At 39.9% G+C, this 23,559-nt stretch overlaps 2 protein-coding genes across 4 annotated transcripts in view; one reads left to right on the plus strand and one right to left on the minus strand.

The window, feature by feature from the left end:
* Prosalpha5 (proteasome alpha5 subunit) overlaps window positions 1-23,559 on the plus strand; it is a 326,150-nt gene that overhangs the window by 235,271 nt on the left and 67,320 nt on the right. The gene's annotated exons all lie outside the window — the stretch shown is intronic.
* The window catches only part of LOC139749441 (transmembrane protein 164), a 148,452-nt gene that overhangs the window by 119,846 nt on the left and 5,047 nt on the right, over window positions 1-23,559 (minus strand). Inside the window, exons 1-2 of one of the 3 annotated variants that reach the window (XM_071663306.1) lie at window positions 14,469-14,497; window positions 7,524-7,748 (exon numbers count right to left, since the gene is read on the minus strand). In XM_071663306.1, coding sequence (XP_071519407.1) covers window positions 7,524-7,741 — 218 coding nt within the window. In that variant the 5' untranslated portion in view covers window positions 7,742-7,748; window positions 14,469-14,497. Of the gene's footprint in view, window positions 1-7,523; window positions 7,749-14,240; window positions 14,390-14,468; window positions 14,498-23,559 lie in introns of those variants that run through there. The other 2 variants (XM_071663305.1, XM_071663304.1) reach the window with 2 other exon arrangements.

The raw sequence follows: 23,559 nt of genomic DNA on the forward strand, positions 1-23,559 counted from the left end.
CCCCCCACTCCCTCCCCTTTTAGTCGCCTTCTACGACACGCAGGGCATACGTGGGAAGTATTCCTTCTCCCCTATCCCCAGGGGGAATATATATATATATATATATATATATATATATATATATATATATATATATATATATATATATATATATATATATATATATATATATATTTTTTTTTGCTTTGTCGCTGTCTCCTGCGTTTGCGAGGTAGCGCAAGGAAACAGACGAAAGAAATGGCCCAACCCACCCCCATACACATGTATAAACATACACGTCTACACACGCAAATATACATACCTACACAGCTTTCCATAGTCTACCCCAGACGCTTCACATGCCCTGATTCAATCCACTGACAGCACGTCAACCCCAGTATACCACATCGATCCAATTCACTCTATTCCTTGCCCTCCTTTCACCCTCCTGCATGTTCAGGCCCCGATCACACAAAATCTTTTTCACTCCATCTTTCCACCTCCAATTTGGTCTCCCACTTCTCCTCGTTCCCTCCACCTCCGACACATATATCCTCTTGGTCAATCTTTCCTCACTCATTCTCTACATGAGCCCAAACCATTTCAAAACACCCTCTTCTGCTCTCTCAACCACGCTCTTTTTATTTCCACACATCTCTCTTACCCTTACGTTACTTACTCGATCAAACCACCTCACACCACACATTGTCCTCATACATCTCATTTCCAGCACATCCACCCTCCTGTGCACAACTCTATCCATAGCCCACGCCTCGCAACCATACAACATTGTTGGAACCACTATTCCTTCAAACATACCCATTTTTGCTTTCCGAGATAATGTTCTCGACTTCCACACATTCTTCAAGGCTTCCAGGATTTTCGTCCCCTCCCTCACCCTATGATTCACTTCCGCTTCAATGGTTCCATCCACTGCCAGATCCACTCCCAGATATCTAAAACACTTTACTTCCTCCCGTTTTTCTCCATTCAAACTTACCTCCCAATTGACTTGACCCTAAACCCTACTGTACCTAATAACCTTGCTCTTATCCACATTTACTCTTAACTTTCTTCTTTCACACACTTTACCAAACTCAGTCACCAGCTTCTCCAGTTTCTCACATGAATCAACCACCAGCGCTGTATCATCAGCGAACAACAACTGACTCACTTCCCAAGCTTTCTTATCCACAACAGACTTCATACTTGCCCCTCTTTCCGAAACTCTTGCATTCACCTCCCTAACAACCCCATCCATAAACAAATTAAACAACCATGGAGACATCACACACCCCTGCCGCAAACCTACATTCATTGAGAACCAATCACTTTCCTCTCTTCCTACACGTACACATGCCTTACATCCTCGATAAAAACTTTTCACTGCTTCTAACAACTTGCCTCCCACACCATATATTCTTAATACCTTCCACAGAGCATCTCTATCAACTCTATCATATGCCTTCTCCAGATCCATAAATGCTACATGCAAATCCATTTGCTTTTCTAAGTATTTCTCACATACATTCTTCAAAGCAAACACCTGATCCACACATCCTCTACCACTTCTGAAACCACACTGCCCTTCTCCAATCTGATGCTCTGTACATGCCTTCACCCTCTCAATCAATACCCTCCCATATAATTTACCAGCAATACTCAACAAACTTATACCTCTGTAATTTGAGCACTCACTCTTATCCCCTTTGCCTTTGTACAATGGCACTATGCATGCATTCCGCCAATCCTCAGGCACCTCACCATGAGTCATACATACATTAAATAACCTTACCAACCAGTCAATAATACAGTCACCCCCTTTTTTAATAAATTCCACTGCAATACCATCCAAACCTGCTGCCTTGCCGACTTTCATCTTCCACAGTGCTTTTACTACCTCTTCTCTGTTTACCAAACCATTCTCCCTATCCCTCTCACTTTGCACACCACCTTGACCAAAACACCCTATGTCTGCCACTCTATCATCAAACACATTCAACAAACCTTCAAAACACTCACTCCATCTCCTCACATCACCACTATTTGTTATTGCCTCCCCATTAGCCCACTTCACGGATATTCCCATTTGTTCTCGTCTTATGCACTTCATTTACCTCCTTCCAAAACATCTTTTTATTCTCTCTAAAATTTAATAATACTCTCACACCCCAACTCTCATTTGCCCTCTTTTTCACCTCTTGCACCTTTCTCTTGACCTCCTGCCTCTTTCTTTTACACATCTCCCAGACATTTGCACTAATTCCCTGCAAAAATCATCCAAACACCTCTCTCTTCTCTTTCACTAATAATCTTACTTCTTCATCCCACCACTCACAACCCTTTCAAATTCACCCACCTCCCACATTTCTCATGCCACAAGCATCTTTTGCGCAAGCTATCACTGCTTCCCTAAATACATCATATTCCTCCCCAACTCCCCTTATGTCCTTTTTCTCTCATCTTTTTCCATTCTGCACTCAGTCTCTCCTGGTACTTCCTCAAACAAGTCTCCTTCCCTAGCTCACTTACTCTCACCACCCTCTTCAACCCAATATTCTCTCTTCTTTTCTGAAAACCTCTACAAATCTTCACCTTCACCTCCACAGGATAATGATCAGACATTCCTCCTTTTGCACCTCTCAGCACATTAACATCCAAAAGTCTCTCTTTCACGTGCCTATCAATTAACATGTGATCCAATAATGCTCTTTAGCCATCTCTCCTACTTACATACGTATACATATGTATATCTCTCTTTTTAAACCAGGTATTCCCAATCACCAGTCCTTTTTCAGCACACAAACCTACAAGCTCTTCACCATTTCCATTTACAACACTGAACACCCCATGTACACCAATTATTCCCTCAACAGTCACATTACTCACCTTTGCATTTAAATCACCCATCACTATAACCCGGTCTAGTACATCAAAACTGCTACCACACTCACTCAGCTGCTCCCAGTACAATTGCCTCTCATGATCTTTCTTCTCATGCCCAGGTGCACAGGCACCAATAATCACCCATCTCTCTCCATCCACTTTCAGTTTTATGCACATCAATCTAGAGTTCAAATTCTTACACTCTATCACATACTCCCAGAACTCCTGATTCAGTAGTGCTACTCCTTCCTTTGCTCTTGTTCTCTCACCAACCCCTGACTTTATTCCCAAAACACTCTTCCCCTTTACCATTGAGCTTCGTTTCACTCAGAGCCTAAACATCCAGATTCCTTTCCTCAAACATACTACCTATCTCTCCTTTTTTCTCATCTTGGTTACATCCACACACATTTAGACACCCTAACCTGAGCCTTCAAGGAGGCTGAGCACTCCCCGCATGACTCCTTCTGTTTCCCCTTTTAGAAAGTTAAAATACAAGAAGGGGAGGGTTTCTAGCCCTCCGCTTCCGTCCTCTTTAGTCGCCTTCTACGACACGTGGGGGATGTGTGGGAAGTATTCTTTCTTCCCTATCCCCAGGGATATATATAAATCTTTTTTCATTATACTTAATTGTTGAAGACCGCATCAGTGAGGCAGCACTAGGAAACAGATGAAGAATGGCCCATCCACTCGTACACACATATACATACATAAGTGCTCAAACACGCTCATAAACATACATATACACATCAAGACATACACATAAACATATAGATACATACACAGACATATATATACATATATACACATGTACATATTCATACTCGCTTGCATTTTTCCATTCCCGGCACTAGTACACCTCACAGGAAACAGCATCGTTACCCCCTGCTTCAGCGATGTAGTGCCATGAAAACAAGATAAGAAAGGCCACATTCGTTCACACTCAGTCTCTAGTTGTCATGTATTATGCACCAAAACCACAGCTCCCAATCCACATCCAGACCTTACAGACCTTTGCAAGGTTTACCCCAGACACTTCACATTCCCTAGTTCAGTTCACTGACAGCATGTCAACAGCGGTATACCACATCATTCCAATTCACTTTATTCCTTGCACGCCTTTCCCCCTCCTGTATATTCAGGCCCCAATTGCTCAAAATCTTTTTCACTCCATCCTTCCACCTCCAATTTGGTCTCCTGCTTTTCCTTGTTCCCTCCACCTCTGACACATATATCCTCTTTGTCGATCTTTTCTCACTCATTCTCTCCATATGCCTAAAATATTTCAACACACCCCTTCTGCTCTCTCGACCATACTCTTTTTATTTCCACACATCTCTCTTACCCTTTCATTACTTACTTGATCAAACCATCTCACACCACATGTTGTCCTCAAACATTTCCAACACATCCACCCTCCTCCATACAACCCTATCGATAGCACATGCCTCGTAACCATATAACATTTTTGGAGCTACTATTCCTTCAAACATGCCCATTTTTGCTCTCTGAGAAAACGTTCTCTCCTTCCACACATTCTTCATTGCTCCCAGAATCTTCCCAAGGTGAAAAATCTTTCCTTTTTGAGGCATTGCTATATGAGTATGAAATACATTTCTTGAAAATACATCCACTTAGACTCTGTTTACCCCATATTTGCTGAGGAGGCAGCAGCCTGTCCTCACCCTTTGTGAATAGTTAAATGTTATTTCCTTCCAGTACTCACTTCCAGGTCCACACTCAGCCAGTCAGCAACCACTAACAGTCTTACACCAACTCACATCTAACCAGTCACTTGACGTTCAAACATTTTGTAGATCATGGACACCAAGGTGGTCCCTGAAGGAACACACTAAATTAAAAGAAAAAAAAGGGAAGATGCAGGGAAATAACAAAGTAAAATAACTTGTGCAACTCCACCTTCAAAAGAGAAAGGTTTTCAACTTTCTCTCATATGATGTGTCCAGTGAGCATGAGAACATATCTACATAAAGGAGTGCTAAAAGAGAACTGATGGGGAATTGGACGGAAACCAGATACTATTTTCCTACAGCAGAAATACACAAAACCACAAAGAATATCCACAAAGAAGTGGAAAGATACATTTGTGCAATATTTTTGCCCAGGGGCCTTGCTTGTCTTCTCTGTGTCATTCCAGAAAAGGCTAATAATACTTAATTTCATTCTCATACAAAACTGAGGTTTTGGCAATCTAAACCCACACAATATTATAAAAATAGGAGCTCTTGTCCAGACCTAGTATGAAAGTAACTTTCTTACAGCCAATGGCTAAAAGACAATAATTCATATAATACACTAAGAAGGTATCTGCCTTAAAAAAAATACTGGACTTCAAAAAAGCTTAAAACTGAAAACTCCTACTTGGGCTGTTAAGGGAAAAAGGCAACCAGTTTTCTAAGAGGAGGGACCAAAAAAGTAAATCTCAAATAAGGCCTGTTGGAAAAACCCAAACTGAGAGATAATAGTTCTTGAAGGGCATTCTTAAGAGCCAGTAGTGCTGCTAATCTTGTTTTGCGGTAACAAGGGCTGGAGGACTGAGGAGGAACAAGTTGTTTCCAAGACATCTCTTTCTTCAAGGCAAGGAAAAGGTATTTCATGATAAGAGTCCAAGAAACCTATAGCCTCTAGTTTCTGGCATCATGTGCTAAGAATATCCAGGTTCCCAACTGACTTTGCTTTACTGCCATTGAGAGGGAAGGCTTAGATAGCAGTAGTACTGGCCCCTTCCTCGACCTTTCACTCCCTGATAGACCTGCCTCTTTTTCTATTCATAATACAACCGTTTGTGGCCTCTCTAGTAACCTTTTTTTCTGTTGAATACAATCTGTCAAGTACCTTTCTTATCATTTGACTTCTCTGTGAGATCCGATTTTCTAATGTTATTCTCACTAGCCATTATCTCATATGCCACAACAATCTCCATTCACAGTTTTTGTGCAAATGTGGAGTCTGTGTTTATTCCAACATAAACACACATGTTGCATACCCCAAACTCTGATGTTCTCTGGCTCAAGATCTGTCTCCCAACTACCACTTTTTTCCTTGCTTTGCCTATTGCTATTCTAATTCTATAAATTTTATATCTTTCTTCACAATTATCTAAATTCCTATCATGAAGATGTGATATCCTCCTACCTGCTAGCTAAGATTCTCTACCTTGGAAATTTCAATAATCACCATAGGGAATGGTTGAATTCCTCCCATACAGATCGTGTGGGGATTAAATCCCTCACGTTCTTTATTCTCAATCTCAAAAACAAATTATATTTTTTCTCAATGATTTAGAACAAATCATATCTCAGCCCATCCATATTCCTGACCACTGTGACCACTCTCCTACTATTCAGGATCTGTTTTTAACCTACAATCCTTCACCCTTTTGCTACAGTCTCACCTCCAATTGGTTCATCTGATCACACACTCATAAATATATCTTTTTTAATCGCACCTATCTCTCCAGCAGCCCCTTCTAAATGTAAATATTGGCACCTCAACAAAGCTGACTGGAATAACTTACAAAAATTCTTCTCTGACTTTCCTTGGGAAATTACCGTCTCTCATGTTCATAAACTTATTAAAACAGAGACAATCTCCACATCCTTCAATTCTGCTCCTTCTTCTCCCACTCGATCTGTGTCTCCTCTTGATAAAGCTTCCTCAATAAACTCAGACTTGGACAGGATATCTCAGTGGGGCAGATGAAATCTTATTAAGTTTAATACATCCAAGACCCGGTTTTCACCCATCTCTTTATAGAATATTCCTCACAACTTTTCTCTCTCCTCTGACAGTTCGGAAATTCCACCTACTGACTCAACGAATATACTTGGCATTGTTGTAACATACACTGTATCCTACAAACCCTACATTACAGAAATAGTCAAGTCTGCCTCTAAGAAACTGGAAGTCCTATTTAGATGTCAAAAATTCTTTTCTTCTGCACATGTAATAAATTTATACAGAAGATTGATCCATCCTTGTATGGAGTACTGTTCTCATATCTGGAGTGGTTCTAGCTCCACATCTTGACAGAGTTGAGTTGAAAGCAGTCTGGCTTATAAACTCTCCTAAACTAAACTTAAAACTTGACTCACTTGCCCTAAACCACAATGTTGGTTCAATTAACCTCCTCTATAGGTATTAGTTTGGTTTTCTTTCACTCCCAACTGGCTGCTTGTGTGCCCCAACATAAGCTAGACCATGCAATACTTGGCAAGCTGCTGCTTCACATGATTACTGTGAGGCCACTGGCAACTCAAGGGTTGGCCATTCTGATAAGTTTCTTTCCCTACACCTCGAAGTTTTGGAACTCTCTACCCTATCATGTGTTTCCCAACAACTATAACCTGGCACATTTTAGAAGACAGGTTTTTCAATTCCTATGAAATTTGTAAATACTTTCCTTGTCTATTCTTTTCCCATTTCATTAACTTCTCTGTATTTCAATTAGGCCCTGGCAGTGATGTGGACTTCTGTCAAAGACTAGAGCCTCTAACTAAAATAAAGTAATGATCTGTAAAGCAATCTCACCAAATCAGCCAGTGAAGTCACATTCCTTGATTTCATCCCTTCTGGATCACTTTAAAAGTCCTAAGTACCTGCTAAAGGACATACATAAAGAAGCTGTTGTTACAAACCTCACAAACTTATATGATGTGGGGTAAGTAATGTAGGAATAACCCCAAAAGAAATATACAAGTGGGATTGCACATCCCATGAAGGTTTCAAAGAGACGGCGGTGCATAGAGAGGAAATTTGCACAGGATGGTCCACCATTCCCTGGAATTGATGGATCCACCCCACCATATGTCCAGTCAAGCACATTTTCTAACGTGTATCGGCTCCCCCAATCCATCCAATGTCTGCAAAAAAGCAAAAGGTCAGTAAATCCTTATAATAACCATATAACACAGAAATAGTCTACTTCTGGATGAGAAACAGACTTGAAACATGACTTTGGATAGAATAAAAGTGGTTAGAAGGGTATCAAGAAACTATTTCTGAAGAAAATAGTTGATATAATAGGAGCTTTGCAATCCTACTCTGTGAATTTCTAACAAATAAATTCAGTGATGTTCCACCTAGCCTTTTCAATATTGTCATCCTTTCCGGGACTGGAAATTCTTTTCTCTCAGACATCATAATCTCAATAAGTCAACAACACATAAAGTACAGTTAAGGTTAAAGGTAATTAAGCAAGTGACTCATAGTAGAAGTAAGGAAGATGGTGGTGAGTATGAGACACAACCACTACCATCCCCATCATCCATGTACACAGCCTTTTTGTGGTCTTATGGAACAAATTTCATTCTAACTGAGCCAAATTTTCATAGGTACAATCCTAGGGCAATAGAGGTCTCTGGTACAAGGATGAACAGTGGAGATCATAAGTATTTCCAACTTGTTTTGAGTCAAGCATAGTTTTTAGAACCAACACATTTAATGTGTGTTGGGTAATATATCTACATATATTCATGCTATTTACCACCCAAGTTGTGCCTGCAAAAAAAATATGATAATCAGTTCAAAAAAAACAAATGAACTGGACCTCCATGTTCTTCCCTCTCATCTCCAGGTGAGAAGGGATCGTCACAGACATACTGGCCCAACACCCTCCTTTCACTCAGTTATTAGAGGGTATAGTGTGATATCTTTACACATACTCTTGTACTTCACCTCTAATGTTGTGCCTATGTAAGGAATAAGACTAGAATCTCTTTTCAGGTTCAAGAAAAAACAAACAGGACCTCCATGTTTTTTCCTTATCTCAAGATGAAAAAAAATCACTCCAGATCTACAGGCCACACAACTTCCCTCTCCCTCAGCACTCGAACAGGTCACTACAAGATATTTTTTTAACAAAATTTTTTTCTTGTGCATGCAAATATGGGAACAGTCTTCAGAAATACCTGACTTTTAAGGTTTATTTGCGACAAAACTAACTTGCCAATGAAATGATGTAACAGAAAGCCTAGACAAAAGGTGTTAAAAAAAATAACAACTGAGAAACTATCCTACACACTTTAAAAATATGATACCTGTGATTCCTAGGAACTACCATATGGCAAGGTGCAAATTTATCTCAATTCTTCTTCTGTACTGTTACATCATATGGTACATTATAAGAATTTCAACTACCACCTACAGAATTTTTTTCCTTCTAAATCTGAAAATGTTTTCAATGTTCATTTCTGGCTCCTACAAACTGGAATGAAGTACAGCAAGTATGATCTATGTGCACAACAAACAAATACTAAACTTTCTGAGCTACCTCTTTAAAGGCACATACTGATGGTACTTTTCCCTCCATCATATCAATAATGCAGATGGAACATAGCTGGACAATCAGTGTGTGCACCATTATGGTGCAAAGAAGGCCACAAGACATGAGTTCAACATGGGAAATAATGCAAATACATCAAAAATAAAAATTCTCCATATGGTTTCTATCTCCCGCTGACTCCAGATTCATCAAATATTTGTAATATACTGGGACTAATGTAAAAAAGCTACAAATCATCCAAAAGAGCCCTCAGAGCAACCACTAGCTATTCAGCACCTGCAAACATTTAATATCTTCACAAAGAAACTAAAACAAATCATCATCCCTCCTCAAAATGCTTGGCGCAAAATTCCCTGCAACAGCAAATGACCCTTCTCACCAAAACCATTTCAAATCCAACCATCAAGCCTCATGGAGAAACACAGTGCTCTTAGTTCATACAGAGACACAGTGTTAGTTGTAAATAACATAAATATATTCATTTACTATACTTTGTTGCTGTCTCCCGCGTTAGCAAGGTAGCGCTAGGAAACAGACGAAAGAATGGCCCAACCCACCCACATACACATGTATATACATACACATCCACGCATGCACAGATACATACCTATACATCTCATCGTATACACATATATATACACACACAGACATATACATATATACAAAAGTACATAATTCATAATTGTTTGCCCTTATTCATTCCCACTGCCACCCCGCCACATGTGAAATAACAACCTCTCCCCCCCGCATGTGCGCGACGTAGCGCTAGGAAAAGACAACAAAGGCCACATTTGTTCACATTCAGTCTCTAGCTGTCATGTATAATGCACCAAAACCACAGCTCCCTTTCCACATCCAGGCCCCACAGAACTTTCCATGGTTTACCCAAGATGCTTCACATGCCCTGGTTCAATCCACTGACAGCACATCCACCCCAGTTTACCACATCGTTCCAGTTCACTCTATTCTTTGCACGCCTTTCACCCTCCTGCATGTTCAGGCCCCGGTCACACAAAATCTTTTTCACTCCATCTTTCCACCTCCAGTTTGGTCTCCCACTTCTCCTTGTTCCCTCCACCTCTGACACATATATCCTCTTTGTCAATCTTTCCTCACTCATTCTCTCCATGTGACCAAACCATTTCAAAACACCCTCTTCTGCTCTCTCAACCACACTCTTTTTATTACCACACATCTCTCTTACCCTTTCATTACTCACTCGATCAAACCACCTCACACCACATATTATCCTTACACATCTCATTTCCAGCACATCCACCCTCCTCCGCATAACTCTATCTATAGCCCACGCCTTGCAACCATATATCATTGTTGGAACCACTGTTCCTTCAAACATACCCATTTTTGCTTTCCAAGATAACGTTCTCAACTTCCACACGTTCTTAAACACTCCCAGAACTTTCGCCCCCTCCCCCACCCTATGATTCACTTCCGCTTCCATGGTTCCATCCACTGCCAAATCCACTCCCAGACATCTAAAACACTTCACTTCCTCCAGTTTTTCTCCATTCAAACTTACCTCCCAATTGACTTGTCCCTCAACCCTACTGTACCTAATAACCTTGCTCTTATTCACATTTACTCTCAGCTTTCTTCTTTCACACACTTTACCAAACTCAGTCACCAGCTTCTGCAGTTTCTCACATGAATCAGCCATCAGTGCTGTATTATCAGCGAACAACAACTGACTCACTTCCCAAGCTCTCTCATCCACAACAGACTGCATACTTACCCCTCTTTCCAAAACTCTTGCATTCACCGCCATAACAACCCCATCCATAAACAAATTAAACAACCATGGAGACATTGCACACCCCTGCCGCAAACCAACATTCACTGAGAACCAATCACTTTCCTCTCTTCCTACACGTACACATGCCTTACATCCTCGATAAAGACTTTTCACTGCTTCTAACAACTTGCCTCCCACACCATATATTCTTAATACCTTCCACAGAGCATCTCAATCAACTCTATCATATGCCTTCTCCAGATCCATGAATGCTACATATAAATCCATTTGCTTTTCTAAGTATTTCTCACATACATTCTTCAAAGCATACACCTGATCCACACATCCTCTACCACTTCTGAAACCACACTGCTCTTCCCCAATCTGATGCTCTGTACATGCCTTCAGCCTCTCAATCAATACCCTCCCATATAATTTCCCAGGAATACTCAACAAACTTATACCTCTGTAATTTGAGCACTCACTTTTATCCCTTTTGCCTTTGTACAATGGCACTATGCAAGCATTCCACCAATCCGAAAGCACCTCACCATGAGTCATACATATGATTATAATTAGGCTGAAATGAGTGTGAGAAGGGTTGTGTGGTTGGCACAAATGGAGAGGAATACTGGAGGTATATTTCTTTTTCTTTTATTTTGGTTGTATGGTGTACATTTATTTCATATAAAGGCAAGTTGTTGGGGGGTGAATAACTAAAATATATCTACAAATGGTGCACTACTCACACAAAAATTAGTGTGAACAGGACGAATGGCTAGCATGAGTTTGGGGTTGGATACTAAGTATTTCCTTTGGAAATAATCTTGTTCATTACTAACATTTTTAATCAAAATCCTTCATCATCTAAAATTACATAGAGAAAATTAGGCACAGCTATAAGATTTCTTCCATGTAAAGCATGGCCAAGCCAAGGATGATGGGAGTGGCTTCCCATGCTGGCCTCCCTTCTCCTTATGTCATCCTACTAAAGTCAATCTCTTATGCCATGTGTTCCTTCATATTTTACATTATTTTTCTTTAATTTCCACGTTACCAAATCCACATCATAAATGCTTGTCTTCTTACTTTGGTCATCCAATATCTACATATTTTCAGCAGATTCAACACAATGCACAATATGCAGGCCTTACATCTACAAGGGTGGTTGTAGGGGTAATGAGAAGAGCAAAATATTTTCCCTCATCTTCCTGATGAAAAACCTCAAGAGCAGAATATTTTCCCTCCTCTTCCTGGTGATGAAAAAACCTCAACAGGCTACTAATGGCAGTCTCAAATCTACAAAGATGAGGAAAAAGTTAAATCTTCATGTGACTTTGGAAGCAGTGTTCTATGAATCATCAGCATGATTTGGGGCATTATACTTTATCATACTATATTAAATAAGGCATTAAAGCTGTCTTATGAATATAAGGGAAAATGTGCTATCAATTACATACAGGTGAAGCACATTAAAAAGTATCAGAATCTAAGAAAACCTCTCTTAACTTCCACAGCAAGTGAGATTTATCTGTTTCCAATAAGAAAGTTCCAGTTTTGGAGTACCACAGCATAAAATTTTAGGTTTGTATAAGTGTATATCAATGACATACTTTTACTTACCAGAAATTATTTATACTAGGTGTGCATGATTTGAAGCATTACTTTTATTCTACAGTAATTAGAAAAAAGCAAGTGAAAAACATCTAGAAATCAACAAAACCAATGAAAACCTCACCTAACTTCACTTTACAATCTAAATTTACTTTATTTCCAATGTTCTTCGAAGGAAAATGTGAATGGTATGATGTTTTCATTCAACTGTTCTATGATTTCCAACTATGTTCACAGAATATATTTACTGCCTCCAATTGCAAGCAATCAATATGGAAGAAGGAAGTTGACAAAAATATCTTCGGTATATTTCAATCCACTCAAAATTTAAGGTAAATTTCCAGCTCCATGCAAAGTTTGATTATATTTTCATAGGTTCTGTTGTTTTATATATATGTTTCACTGAATTTTATCCCACATTTTACCTGACCTTCATAGCCCTCTTCAATATCACTTGTACAATAACTGAATGGAAGAACTAATGCTCCAAATTAGTGCTAGAGTACTAAGTATAAGGAGTCCATTGATACAAGTTTCATCCAAATCCATTATTTCTGTAGCACTACTAAAGAGGAATCTAACTTTTTGTTATCACATTCAAAATATACCGTCTACACCCACGAATAAGCATCAAGCCTGCTGCCAAACAATGTCAACAAAGAGGCAGGAGACAAAAGTAGCTGTCTGTGCCCCTGCCCAACCTCCCCACAAGCACTTGTTCCATGCAGTCCTCTGCAACACACTGGTATCCTTCATACAATCTGATGATTTTTAACAGGTGTTTAATCAGCTTTTACGGTAATCAATCCTAATATACTCCGATATCACAAATCACACCAGTACTGCCTTTTCAAAAAATTAAATAGGATGTTCGAAATCATGCTCTGCAGCTTTAACACTGCACACTAAACACTACACTATCACTTCCCTGTACATTCGTCCAGTATCCAAACCTTGTGTCCTCTATTTCAATACCAATGTAGATCGTGATCAATTAATACCCTTGACTATTTCAGATATGTAGGTACTCTGATAATGTATACAAATAATGATCAAAATCAAGCTACAGTAGTCTATCATATTCTAGGTACAGTAAACTATCATTGTAAAACAAATTCGAGGATTTACTTTAGTTAGTTCTTATGTGCCCCTCAGCTCGAATTTTATTTCCCTTTAACGAAGAAGGAAATACCTGAAATAAATAACATGCACCTCGTATGAATGGAACAAGGTATATAAAGTACACTCGCAAAAAATCCTCCTCTGTACGAGGGGTCTTATATTTCTCCTCTAAACACAAGCCCTTTGAAAGTTAAAACATCAAACTACTAGTAATTTAAAGAGGATATCACTTTTAACCATTAGTACGTTCTTTATCATTACATTGTATCTGTAGGGGGGGATGAAGCTACTGTTTTACTATAAGGACAAAACATAATTCATCCTATATGTTGGGGTGAAACTTTAATAATGAGTATCATGTTGCTATTTCAACCTTCTCAAGACAATGTTTACATTTTTCCCTGTAGTGCTCATGACCTTGCACTTATATAAGTAGAATTACTGTACTCTTGTAGCTTTTCAGCTTTAGCAATCGTGCCATAAAGACGACCACACAACTAACGACCCAGAAAAACTCATTTTCATTACACAAAATGCAATCCTGTACACCATATATGTACTCATAAGTAACCCATGACTTACCGTACTTATCTATCTATCGCAGGGAGATATGGCACTCGTCTTTATCTACTTTACTACGAACCCTTACAACAACCTAATACTAACATGAGATAAATAGATCTATTAGTCTAAGGTAATTTAGTGTCGTATGCAGTTTTCATAACAAGTTTATTGTGTCTGTTTCTCAAGTTTATCGTTATGTAATTTTTACTCTTTGATAATATCAATATACGTTTTAACTCTTCATACTTGCTGAAATCTTTTGATCTACAAGGTCGCGCTGGGAACGTTCTTTAATTACTTATTACAGATTCGTTACAATAATTGTAGTGGAGATAAAAGTAATATATAGATTAATAATGAAAAAATACTTACGTAAGGTATTATAACAAGGATATTTTTGGCCGTTTCTATGCTAGATAGATATGAAAATTAGTAATCTTTACGGAGACATTCTCCAAATTGTAATCTTTATTTAAAGAATATGGACCCTGTAAGGGGGTACGATTGGGTCCAGTTTAGAGATAACTGTTGAGTGCATTACCTTGCAATGTCAAATATCTACGGTCCACAGTTTTATCATTGTCCAGTAAACTTATTCAAGAGGTGAGATAGTGTAACATATGAAATATTTCGTAAAATACTTCTTCAATAAATACTTTTTTGTATTCGGGAGAAAATTATATATATATATATATATATATATATATATATATATATATATATATATATATATATTTATTTATTTATTATACTTTGTCGCTGTCTCCCGCGTTTGCGAGGTAGCGCAAGAAACAGACGAAAGAAATGGCCCAACCCCGCCCCATACACATGTATATACATACGTCCACACGCAAATATACATACCTACACAGCTTTCCATGGTTTACCCCAGACGCTTCACATGCCTTGATTCAATCCACTGACAGCACGTCAACCCCGGTATACCACATCGCTCCAATTCACTCTATTCCTTGCCCTCCTTTCACCCTCCTGCATGTTCAGGCCCCGATCACACAAAATCTTTTTCACTCCATCTTTCCACCTCCAATTTGGTCTCCCTCTTCTCCTCGTTCCCTCCACCTCCGACACATATATCCTCTTGGTCAATCTTTCCTCACTCATTCTCTCCATGTGTCCAAACCACTTCAAAACACCCTCTTCTGATCTCTCAACCACGCTCTTTTTATTTCCACACATGTCTCTTACCCTTACGTTACTCACTCGATCAAACCACCTCACACCACACATTGTCCTCAAACATCTCATTTCCAGCACCTCCATCCTCCTGCGCACAACTCTATCCATAGCCCACGCCTCGCAACCATACAACATTGTTGGAACCACTATTCCTTCAAACATACCCATTTTTGCTTTCCGAGATAATGTTCTCGACTTCCACACATTCTTCAAGGCTCCCAGAATTTTCGCCCCCTCCCCACCCTATGATCCACTTCCGCTTCCATGGTTCCATCCGCTGCCAGATCCACTCCCAGATATCTAAAACACCTCACTTCCTCCAGTTTTTCTCCATTCAAACTCACCTCCCAACCGACTTGACCCTCAACCCTACTGTACCTAATAACCTTGCTCTTATTCACATTTACTCTTAACTTTCTTCCACACACTTTACCAAACTCAGTCACCAGCTTCTGCAGTTTCTCACATGAATCAGCCACCAGCGCTGTATCATCAGCGAACAACAACTGACTCACTTCCCAAGCTCTCTCATCCCCAACAGACTTCATACTTGCCCCTCTTTCCAAAACTCTTGCATTCACCTCCCTAACAACCCCATCCATAAACAAATTAAACAACCATGGAGACATCACACACCCCTGCCGCAAACCTACATTCACTGAGAACCAATCACTTTCCTCTCTTCCTACACGTACACATGCCTTACATCCTCGATAAAAACTTTTCACTGCTTCTAACAACTTTCCTCTCACACCATATATTCTTAATACCTTCCACAGAGCATCTCTATCAACTCTATCATATGCCTTCTCCAGATCCATAAATGCTACATACAAATCCATTTGCTTTTCTAAGTATTTCTCACATACATTCTTCAAAGCAAACACCTGATCCACACATCCTCTACCACTTCTGAAACCACACTGCTCTTCCCCAATCTGATGCTCTGTACATGCCTTCACCCTCTCAATCAATACCCTCCCATATAATTTACCAGGAATACTCAACAAACTCATACCTCTGTAATTTGAGCACTCACTCTTATCCCCTTTGCCTTTGTACAATGGCACTATGCACGCATTCCGCCAATCCTCAGGCACCTCACCATCAGTCATACATACATTAAATAACCTTACCAACCAGTCAACAATACAGTCACCCCCTTTTTTAATAAATTCCACTGCAATACCATCCAAACCTGCTGCCTTGCCGGCTTTCATCTTCCGCAAAGCTTTCACTACCTCTTCTCTGTTTACCAAATCATTTTCCCTAACCCTCTCACTTTGCACACCACCTCGACCAAAACACCCTATATCTGCCACTCTATCATCAAACACATTCAACAAACCTTCAAAATACTCACTCCATCTCCTTCTCACATCACCACTACTTGTTATCACCTCCCCATTTGCGCCCTTCACTGAAGTTCCCATTTGCTCCCTTGTCTTACGCACTTTATTTACCTCCTTCCAGAACATCTTTTTATTCTCCCTAAAATTTAATGATACTCTCTCACCCCAACTCTCATTTGCCCTTTTTTTCACCTCTTGCACCTTTCTCTTGACCTCCTGTCTCTTTCTTTTATACATCTCCCACTCAATTTCATTTTTTCCCTGCAAAAATCGTCCAAATGCCTCTCTCTTCTCTTTCACTAATACTCTTACTTCTTCATCCCACCACTCACTACCCTTTCTAATCAACCCACCTCCCACTCTTCTCATGCCACAAGCATCTTTTGCGCAATCCATCACTGATTCCCTAAATACATCCCATTCCTCCCCCACTCCCCTTACTTCCATTGTTCTCACCTTTTTCCATTCTGTACTCAGTCTCTCCTGGTACTTCCTCACACAGGTCTCCTTCCCAAGCTCACTTACTCTCACCACTCTCTTCACCCCAACATTCACTCTTCTTTTCTGAAAACCCATACAAATCTTCACCTTAGCCTCCACAAGATAATGATCAGACATCCCTCCAGTTGCACCTCTCAGCACATTAACATCCAAAAGTCTCTCTTTCGCACGCCTGTCAATTAACACGTAATCTCTTCCTACACGTACACATGCCTTACATCCTCGATAAAAACTTTTCACTGCTTCTAACAACTTGCCTCCCACACCATATATTCTTAATACCTTCCACAGAGCATCTCTATCAACTCTATCATATGCCTTCTCCAGATCCATAAATGCTACATACAAATCCATTTGCTTTTCTAAGTATTTCTCACATACATTCTTCAAAGCAAACACCTGATCCACACATCCTCTACCACTTCTGAAACCACACTGCTCTTCCCCAATCTGATGCTCTGTACATGCCTTCACCCTCTCAATCAATACCCTCCCATACAATTTACCAGGAATACTCAACAAACTTATACCTCTGTAATTTGAGCATATATATATATATATATATATATATATATATATATATATATATATATATATATATATATATATATATATGGAATGGGATGTATGGAAAACAGTGATGGCTTGCGAAAAAGATGCTTGTGGCATGAGAAGCGTAGGAGGTGGGTAGATGACAAATGGTAGTGAGTGGTGGGATGTAGAAGTAAGATTATTAGTGAGAGAGAAGAGAGAGGCGTTTGGACGATTTTTGCATGGAAATAGTGCAAAAGACTGGGAGATGTATAAAAGAAAGAGGCAGGAGGTAAAGAGAAAGGTACAAGAGGTGAATGCATGTATAATGTCATCGTACAAAGGCAAAGGGGATAAAGGTGAGTGCTCAAATTATAGAGGTATAAGTTTGTTTTGTATTCCTGGAAATTATATGGGAAGGTTCTAACTGAGAGGGTGAAGGCATGTACGGAGCATCAGATTAGAGAAGAGCAGTGTGGTTTCAGAAGTGGTAGAGGATGTGTGGATCAGGTGTTGCTTTGAAGAATGTATGTGAGAAATACTTAGAAAAGCAAATGGATTTGTATGTAACATTTATGGATCTGGAGAAGGCATATGATAGAGTTATAGAGATGCTCTGTGGAAGGTATTAAGAATATATGGTGTGGGAGGCAAGTTGCTGGAAGCAGTGAAAAGTTATCATCGAGGATGTAAGGCATGTGTATGAGTAGGAAGAGAGGAAAGTGATTGGTTCTCAGTGAATGTCGGTTTGCGGCAGGGGTGTGTGATGTCTCCATGGTTGTTTAATTTGTTTATGGATGAGGTTTTTAGGGAGGTGAATGCAAGAGTTTTGGAGAGAGGGGCAAGTATGCAGTTTGTTATGCATGAGAGGGCTTGGGAAGCGAGTCAGTTGCTGTTTGCTGATGATACAGCACTGGTGACTGATTCGGGTGAGAAATTGCAGAAGTTGGTGACTAAGTTTGGTAAAGTGTGTGAAAGAAGAAAGCTGAGAGTAAATGTGAATAAGAGCAATATTATTAGGTACAGTAGGGTTGAGGGACAAGTCAATTGGGAGGTAAGTTTGAAAGGAGAAAAACTGGAGGAAGTGATGTTTTTTTAGATATCTGGGAGTGGATTTGGCAGCGGATGGAACCATGGAAGCGGAAGTGAGTCACAGGGTGGGGGAGGGGGGTGAAAGTTCTGGAAGCGTTGAAAAATGTGTGGAAGGCGAGAACATTATCTCGGAAGCAAAAATGGGTATGTTTGAAGGAATAGTGGTTCCAACAATGTTATATTGTTGCGAGGCATGGGCTATAGATAGGGTTGTGCTGAGGAGGGTGAATGTGTTGGAAATGAGATGCTTAAGGACAATATGTGGTGTGAGGTGGTTTGATGGAGTAAGTAATCAAAGGGTAAGAGAGATGTATTGTAATAAAAAGAGTGTGGTTGAGAGAGCAGAAGAGGGTGTTCTAAAATGGTTTGGTCACATGGAGAGAATGAGCGAGGAAAGATTGACAAAGAGGATATATGTGTCAGAGGTGGAAGAAACGAGAAGTGGAAGACCAAATTGGAGGTGGAAGAATGGAGTGAAAAAGATTTTGAGTGATCGGGGCCTGAACATGCAGGATGGTGAAAGGCGTGCAAGGAATAGAGTGAATTGGAACGGTGTGGTAAACCGGGGTGGACGTGCTGTCAGTGGATTGAACCAGGGTATGTGAAGCGTCTGGGGTTTTGTGGGGCCTGGATGTGGAAAGGAAGCTGTTGTTTTGGTGCATTATACATGACAGCTAGAGACTGTGAACGAATGTGGCCTTTGTTGTCTTTTCCTAGCGCTACCTCGCGCGCGTGCAGGGGGAGAGGGTTGTCATTACATGTGTGGCGGGGTGGCGACGGAATCAATAAAGGCAGCAAGTATGAATTATGTACATATGTATATATGTATATGTCTATGTATGTATATAAATGTATACGTTGAAATGTATAGGTATGTATATGTGTGTGTGTGTTGACGTGTATGTATATACATGTGTATGTGGGTGGGTTGGGCCATTCTTTCGTCTGTTTCCTTGCGCTACCTCGCTAACGCGTGTAACAGCGACAAAATATATATATATATATATATATATATATATATATATATATATATATATATATATATATATATATATATATATATATAATATGAAATAATGGGCATTATATTTTATGAAGACAGTAATCCTATGATCAACCATAATAAAACTCGTTTTATGATAACTAGGAACATAATAAGGGTTAGAGCCAATACTTGCGAGCAATACAATGTCTCTTCGCTGTACGCCATTATGTCCCTATGGAGGGAGACACCGACAAAGTAAAGATGCCTTCAGTGAAACTCAATATACGCTCTACGATGGCCTAAGTTATTGAAATTGTAGGGAATGAGGGCAAACAATTTGTGGAAGGCCTGCTATATATTTCTGCAAACCTTTACAATCGCTTGTGTATTGTAGGGAGAACTGTCAGTCTAGCAGTGAGTTGATTTACTTGAGTAAAAAAAAAGAATAAATTATTAGAACTCGCATCATCACAAATTCTCGTCCACTCACCGAACTGATACCTCACACCCGATCATTGACGTAGATTCGGGAAGGCCTGGGGGAAGGGGGCTGTGCAAATTTCTCCCAGTTGTCCTTCCCTATACATAAAATTTTGAGATTTTATAGTTAACCTTGGTTGTGTGATTTCCTATAAACAATACAGCCTGCAACACTACCAATCAGGCAACTCTTCTTCCAACAGGAGTTGAGTTCCCAGGTTGCCTCTTTATCCAATCTTCATAAATATGTACAATACGTGCGAAATGGTTGCCCGCTGGTGGCTTCTGACTCTTCATGAGTTACTGGAAGTGCACGGTCACCATGCCATTTCACATAGGAAGTATACATCCGCTATACCTATTACCATACAAAGATATATACATGGAGTTGTGTACACATTCGTATTAGTCGCTCTGTTGCAACTTTCTATGTTTTCCTCTTGTGTGACAAGTCTCTCGTAAGAAGTATATAGCCGCTATACCTATTACCATGCAAAGATATATATATGGGTTGTGTACACATTGGTATTAGTCGCTGTGTTGCAACTGTCTATGTCTTCCGCTTGTGTAACAAGTCTCTCGCCCATGAGACATTTAAAGAATTATTGACGTAGTTGCTTAAGTGTTAAGTTGTCTGCTGTTTCAGTGATGGCGATACATTAACCGATGGCAAAATTGCTCGTTATTGTTTGCCAGTTATTATGATGAAAGCAAGTTTCTGCCATTATGAATTAAGATATCCGTGTCAGTTAATTTGACGTTCTGTAACATTTAGTTACATTCCAAGTTTGTTTGATTTACACTAAAGCTGGTCGTAGGAATAAATCTGAATAGAGTCTCTGTTTAGTGGCGCTGGTAGCCTGCAGCTTTTGGAAGATCACTTCATTGCCTGACGTGTTACGCTGCATTCAGATTTTCACTTTGCGAAGATTAAGTTTTGTAATTAATTTCATGTGGTATAGATGAGTACTTTTTTGTATAAGTGTACTGCCTCTTTCAATGTGTGTGTGTGTGTGTGTGTGTGTGTGTGTGTGTGTGTGTGTGATTAACTGAATATTATGGGAGAGTTTTACATTCGTGTTGCCCCAGTACTTAACCTTGCATGTATGTCTTATGTCGTTATTCTTATGCACACACACACACACACACACACACACACACTTGAGAACTTGAGCTCTCAGACGAACACACGTAAGCTATTTTTTACCTATACTTTTCGTTCTTCCCTCCTTGGTCTATCAGAACTGGAACTGGTCATTTGTTCCATGGGAGGAATCCTTTTGGTATGGCATAGACACTGATCTACTCCTAACGACTCATTTGTCCTTGTTCTTCTAATTATCCACACTCTCCTACCATTTCTGAACTGGCAATGTTTTTTTTAAGGTGGGCTTCCTAAACTCCTTCAGACTGCTGTCCTTGGGGAACATCCTGGACTTTCTCTTTTCTCATTAGGGAAGTTCTAAGGGACAGAATCTTTCCGACCTGTGTGTTGTTGGCAGCTTGCTGAGTTGGTGGAGCTGGCGAGGGCTCGCAAGGCTCGCGGGTCAGTGGGTGTGCACAGTTGGGATTGACGCCGTGACTTAATTCCTTTCTCTCTTTTCATTATAGGTAAGAGAGCAGCTACGCCGGCTCCATCCTTCATGTAACAAAGCTGCAGAGGACAAACGGGTTGTCAAAGCTTCTCATAGCCGAGGTTCTTTCTTATAAATGATCATTTACCGGAAATTCTCTGACTCTGCAGGAACCTCTTTATTGTTTGCGGCATCAGGCAACTGCAATATTTGTTTCCATGAATTCGTTTGTTTTTTTTTGGTTTATGGGGTGGCCTTAACGCATAAACGGAAGCGCTCAGGTTGCATGTTTTCTGTACAAGACCTGACCGTTGATGGCAGAAACTGTATCTGTCTTTGGAGTCTCCAGCTCCAAAGACATCTGGTAGTGGAGGATCTGATAATGACCTTAGCTTGTTAACCATGGACTCTGAGCGGAACTGTTCTGATTCTTCACACGCTCCTCGAGACAAAGTAAATTCCGGCATGGAGCATGAGGGTAATATGAGTGCAGGAAACCCAAATGTTGGAAAAGCGAAATCTGGCTGTGCTTTATCTTCCTCAGAAAGGAGTAAAAAGGAAGCTCTTGTGCAAACTTTGACTGTGCTCCATGTTAAGTAAATTCCTTTAGGATGTAACGACGACATACTATTTGAGACGTTTGGGTCTTATGGGGTCATTAAAGAGATTCGAATGAGCATGCAAGATGAGAAAGAAACTTGGAAAACCATGAAGATGCTTTTAATACAAAATGTGATACTGACAACGTACATGTATGCAGCAATGTAGTTACAGGGGCATTGTGTGACATTGTTCCTTGATACTTGAACATCTATCGACCAACGGTGTATATTCCAACAAAGCTAGAGAATACTAAGATCCCTACTCCTAAAGAGGACACCCAAGCCTCCAATGTGGCTTGTAGCAACAGTAAAAGAAGCATTTATGATTAATACAAGCTCAGGAGATTTCTGCAAAAGAAAGTAGGTGGTATTGGCAGTAGAGACATTTCCCATTTTGGTCAGAAGAGGGAGAAATATTGAAGGAAATGAAACTCTATCTGAATTTCAGTTATGGGAGGGGAGTCATCTTTGACCGAGATCTTTATGATTTCTCAGAGAAAGAGAGACTAGATATAAGCCCTGAGACAGTGATCTTGGTCAAGAAAGTTCCTAGAACAAAAATGATTATTTTAACTTTTGAAGATACCAATATTCCAAAACATGTACGATTTGAAAATTGAGAAAATAGTTCGACCTTTTAGACCAAAACCTTTGCAGTGTTACAGTTGCTTTAATAAATTTGGTCACCCATCAAAAGTTTGTAAGAGTTACAAGTTATGTGATGTGTGTTCAGCCCCTGTTCATGGTGAATGCTCTGCTACCGCCAGATGTATCAATTGTAACAATGATCATAAACCTCGTAACAAGAAATGTCAACAGCACAAAAATGAAGAAGCAGCGCTCCACAGAGCCAGCGTAGAGCATATGTGTCGGATATGCTAGAAAAAAATCTTGGTCAGTCTAGGAATTACGCTAATGTTGTAAAGACCCTTGCAACTAGTCCTGCAAGGGATGCCCCTCTTACTGTACGTGCTGAACCTCCTGAGGTGGCTTTGCCATCTTTGGGGGTTGGCGTAATGCCTC

The sequence above is a fragment of the Panulirus ornatus genome, chromosome 7 (genome assembly GCF_036320965.1).
Source record: "Panulirus ornatus isolate Po-2019 chromosome 7, ASM3632096v1, whole genome shotgun sequence".
Taxonomy (NCBI): domain Eukaryota; kingdom Metazoa; phylum Arthropoda; class Malacostraca; order Decapoda; family Palinuridae; genus Panulirus; species Panulirus ornatus.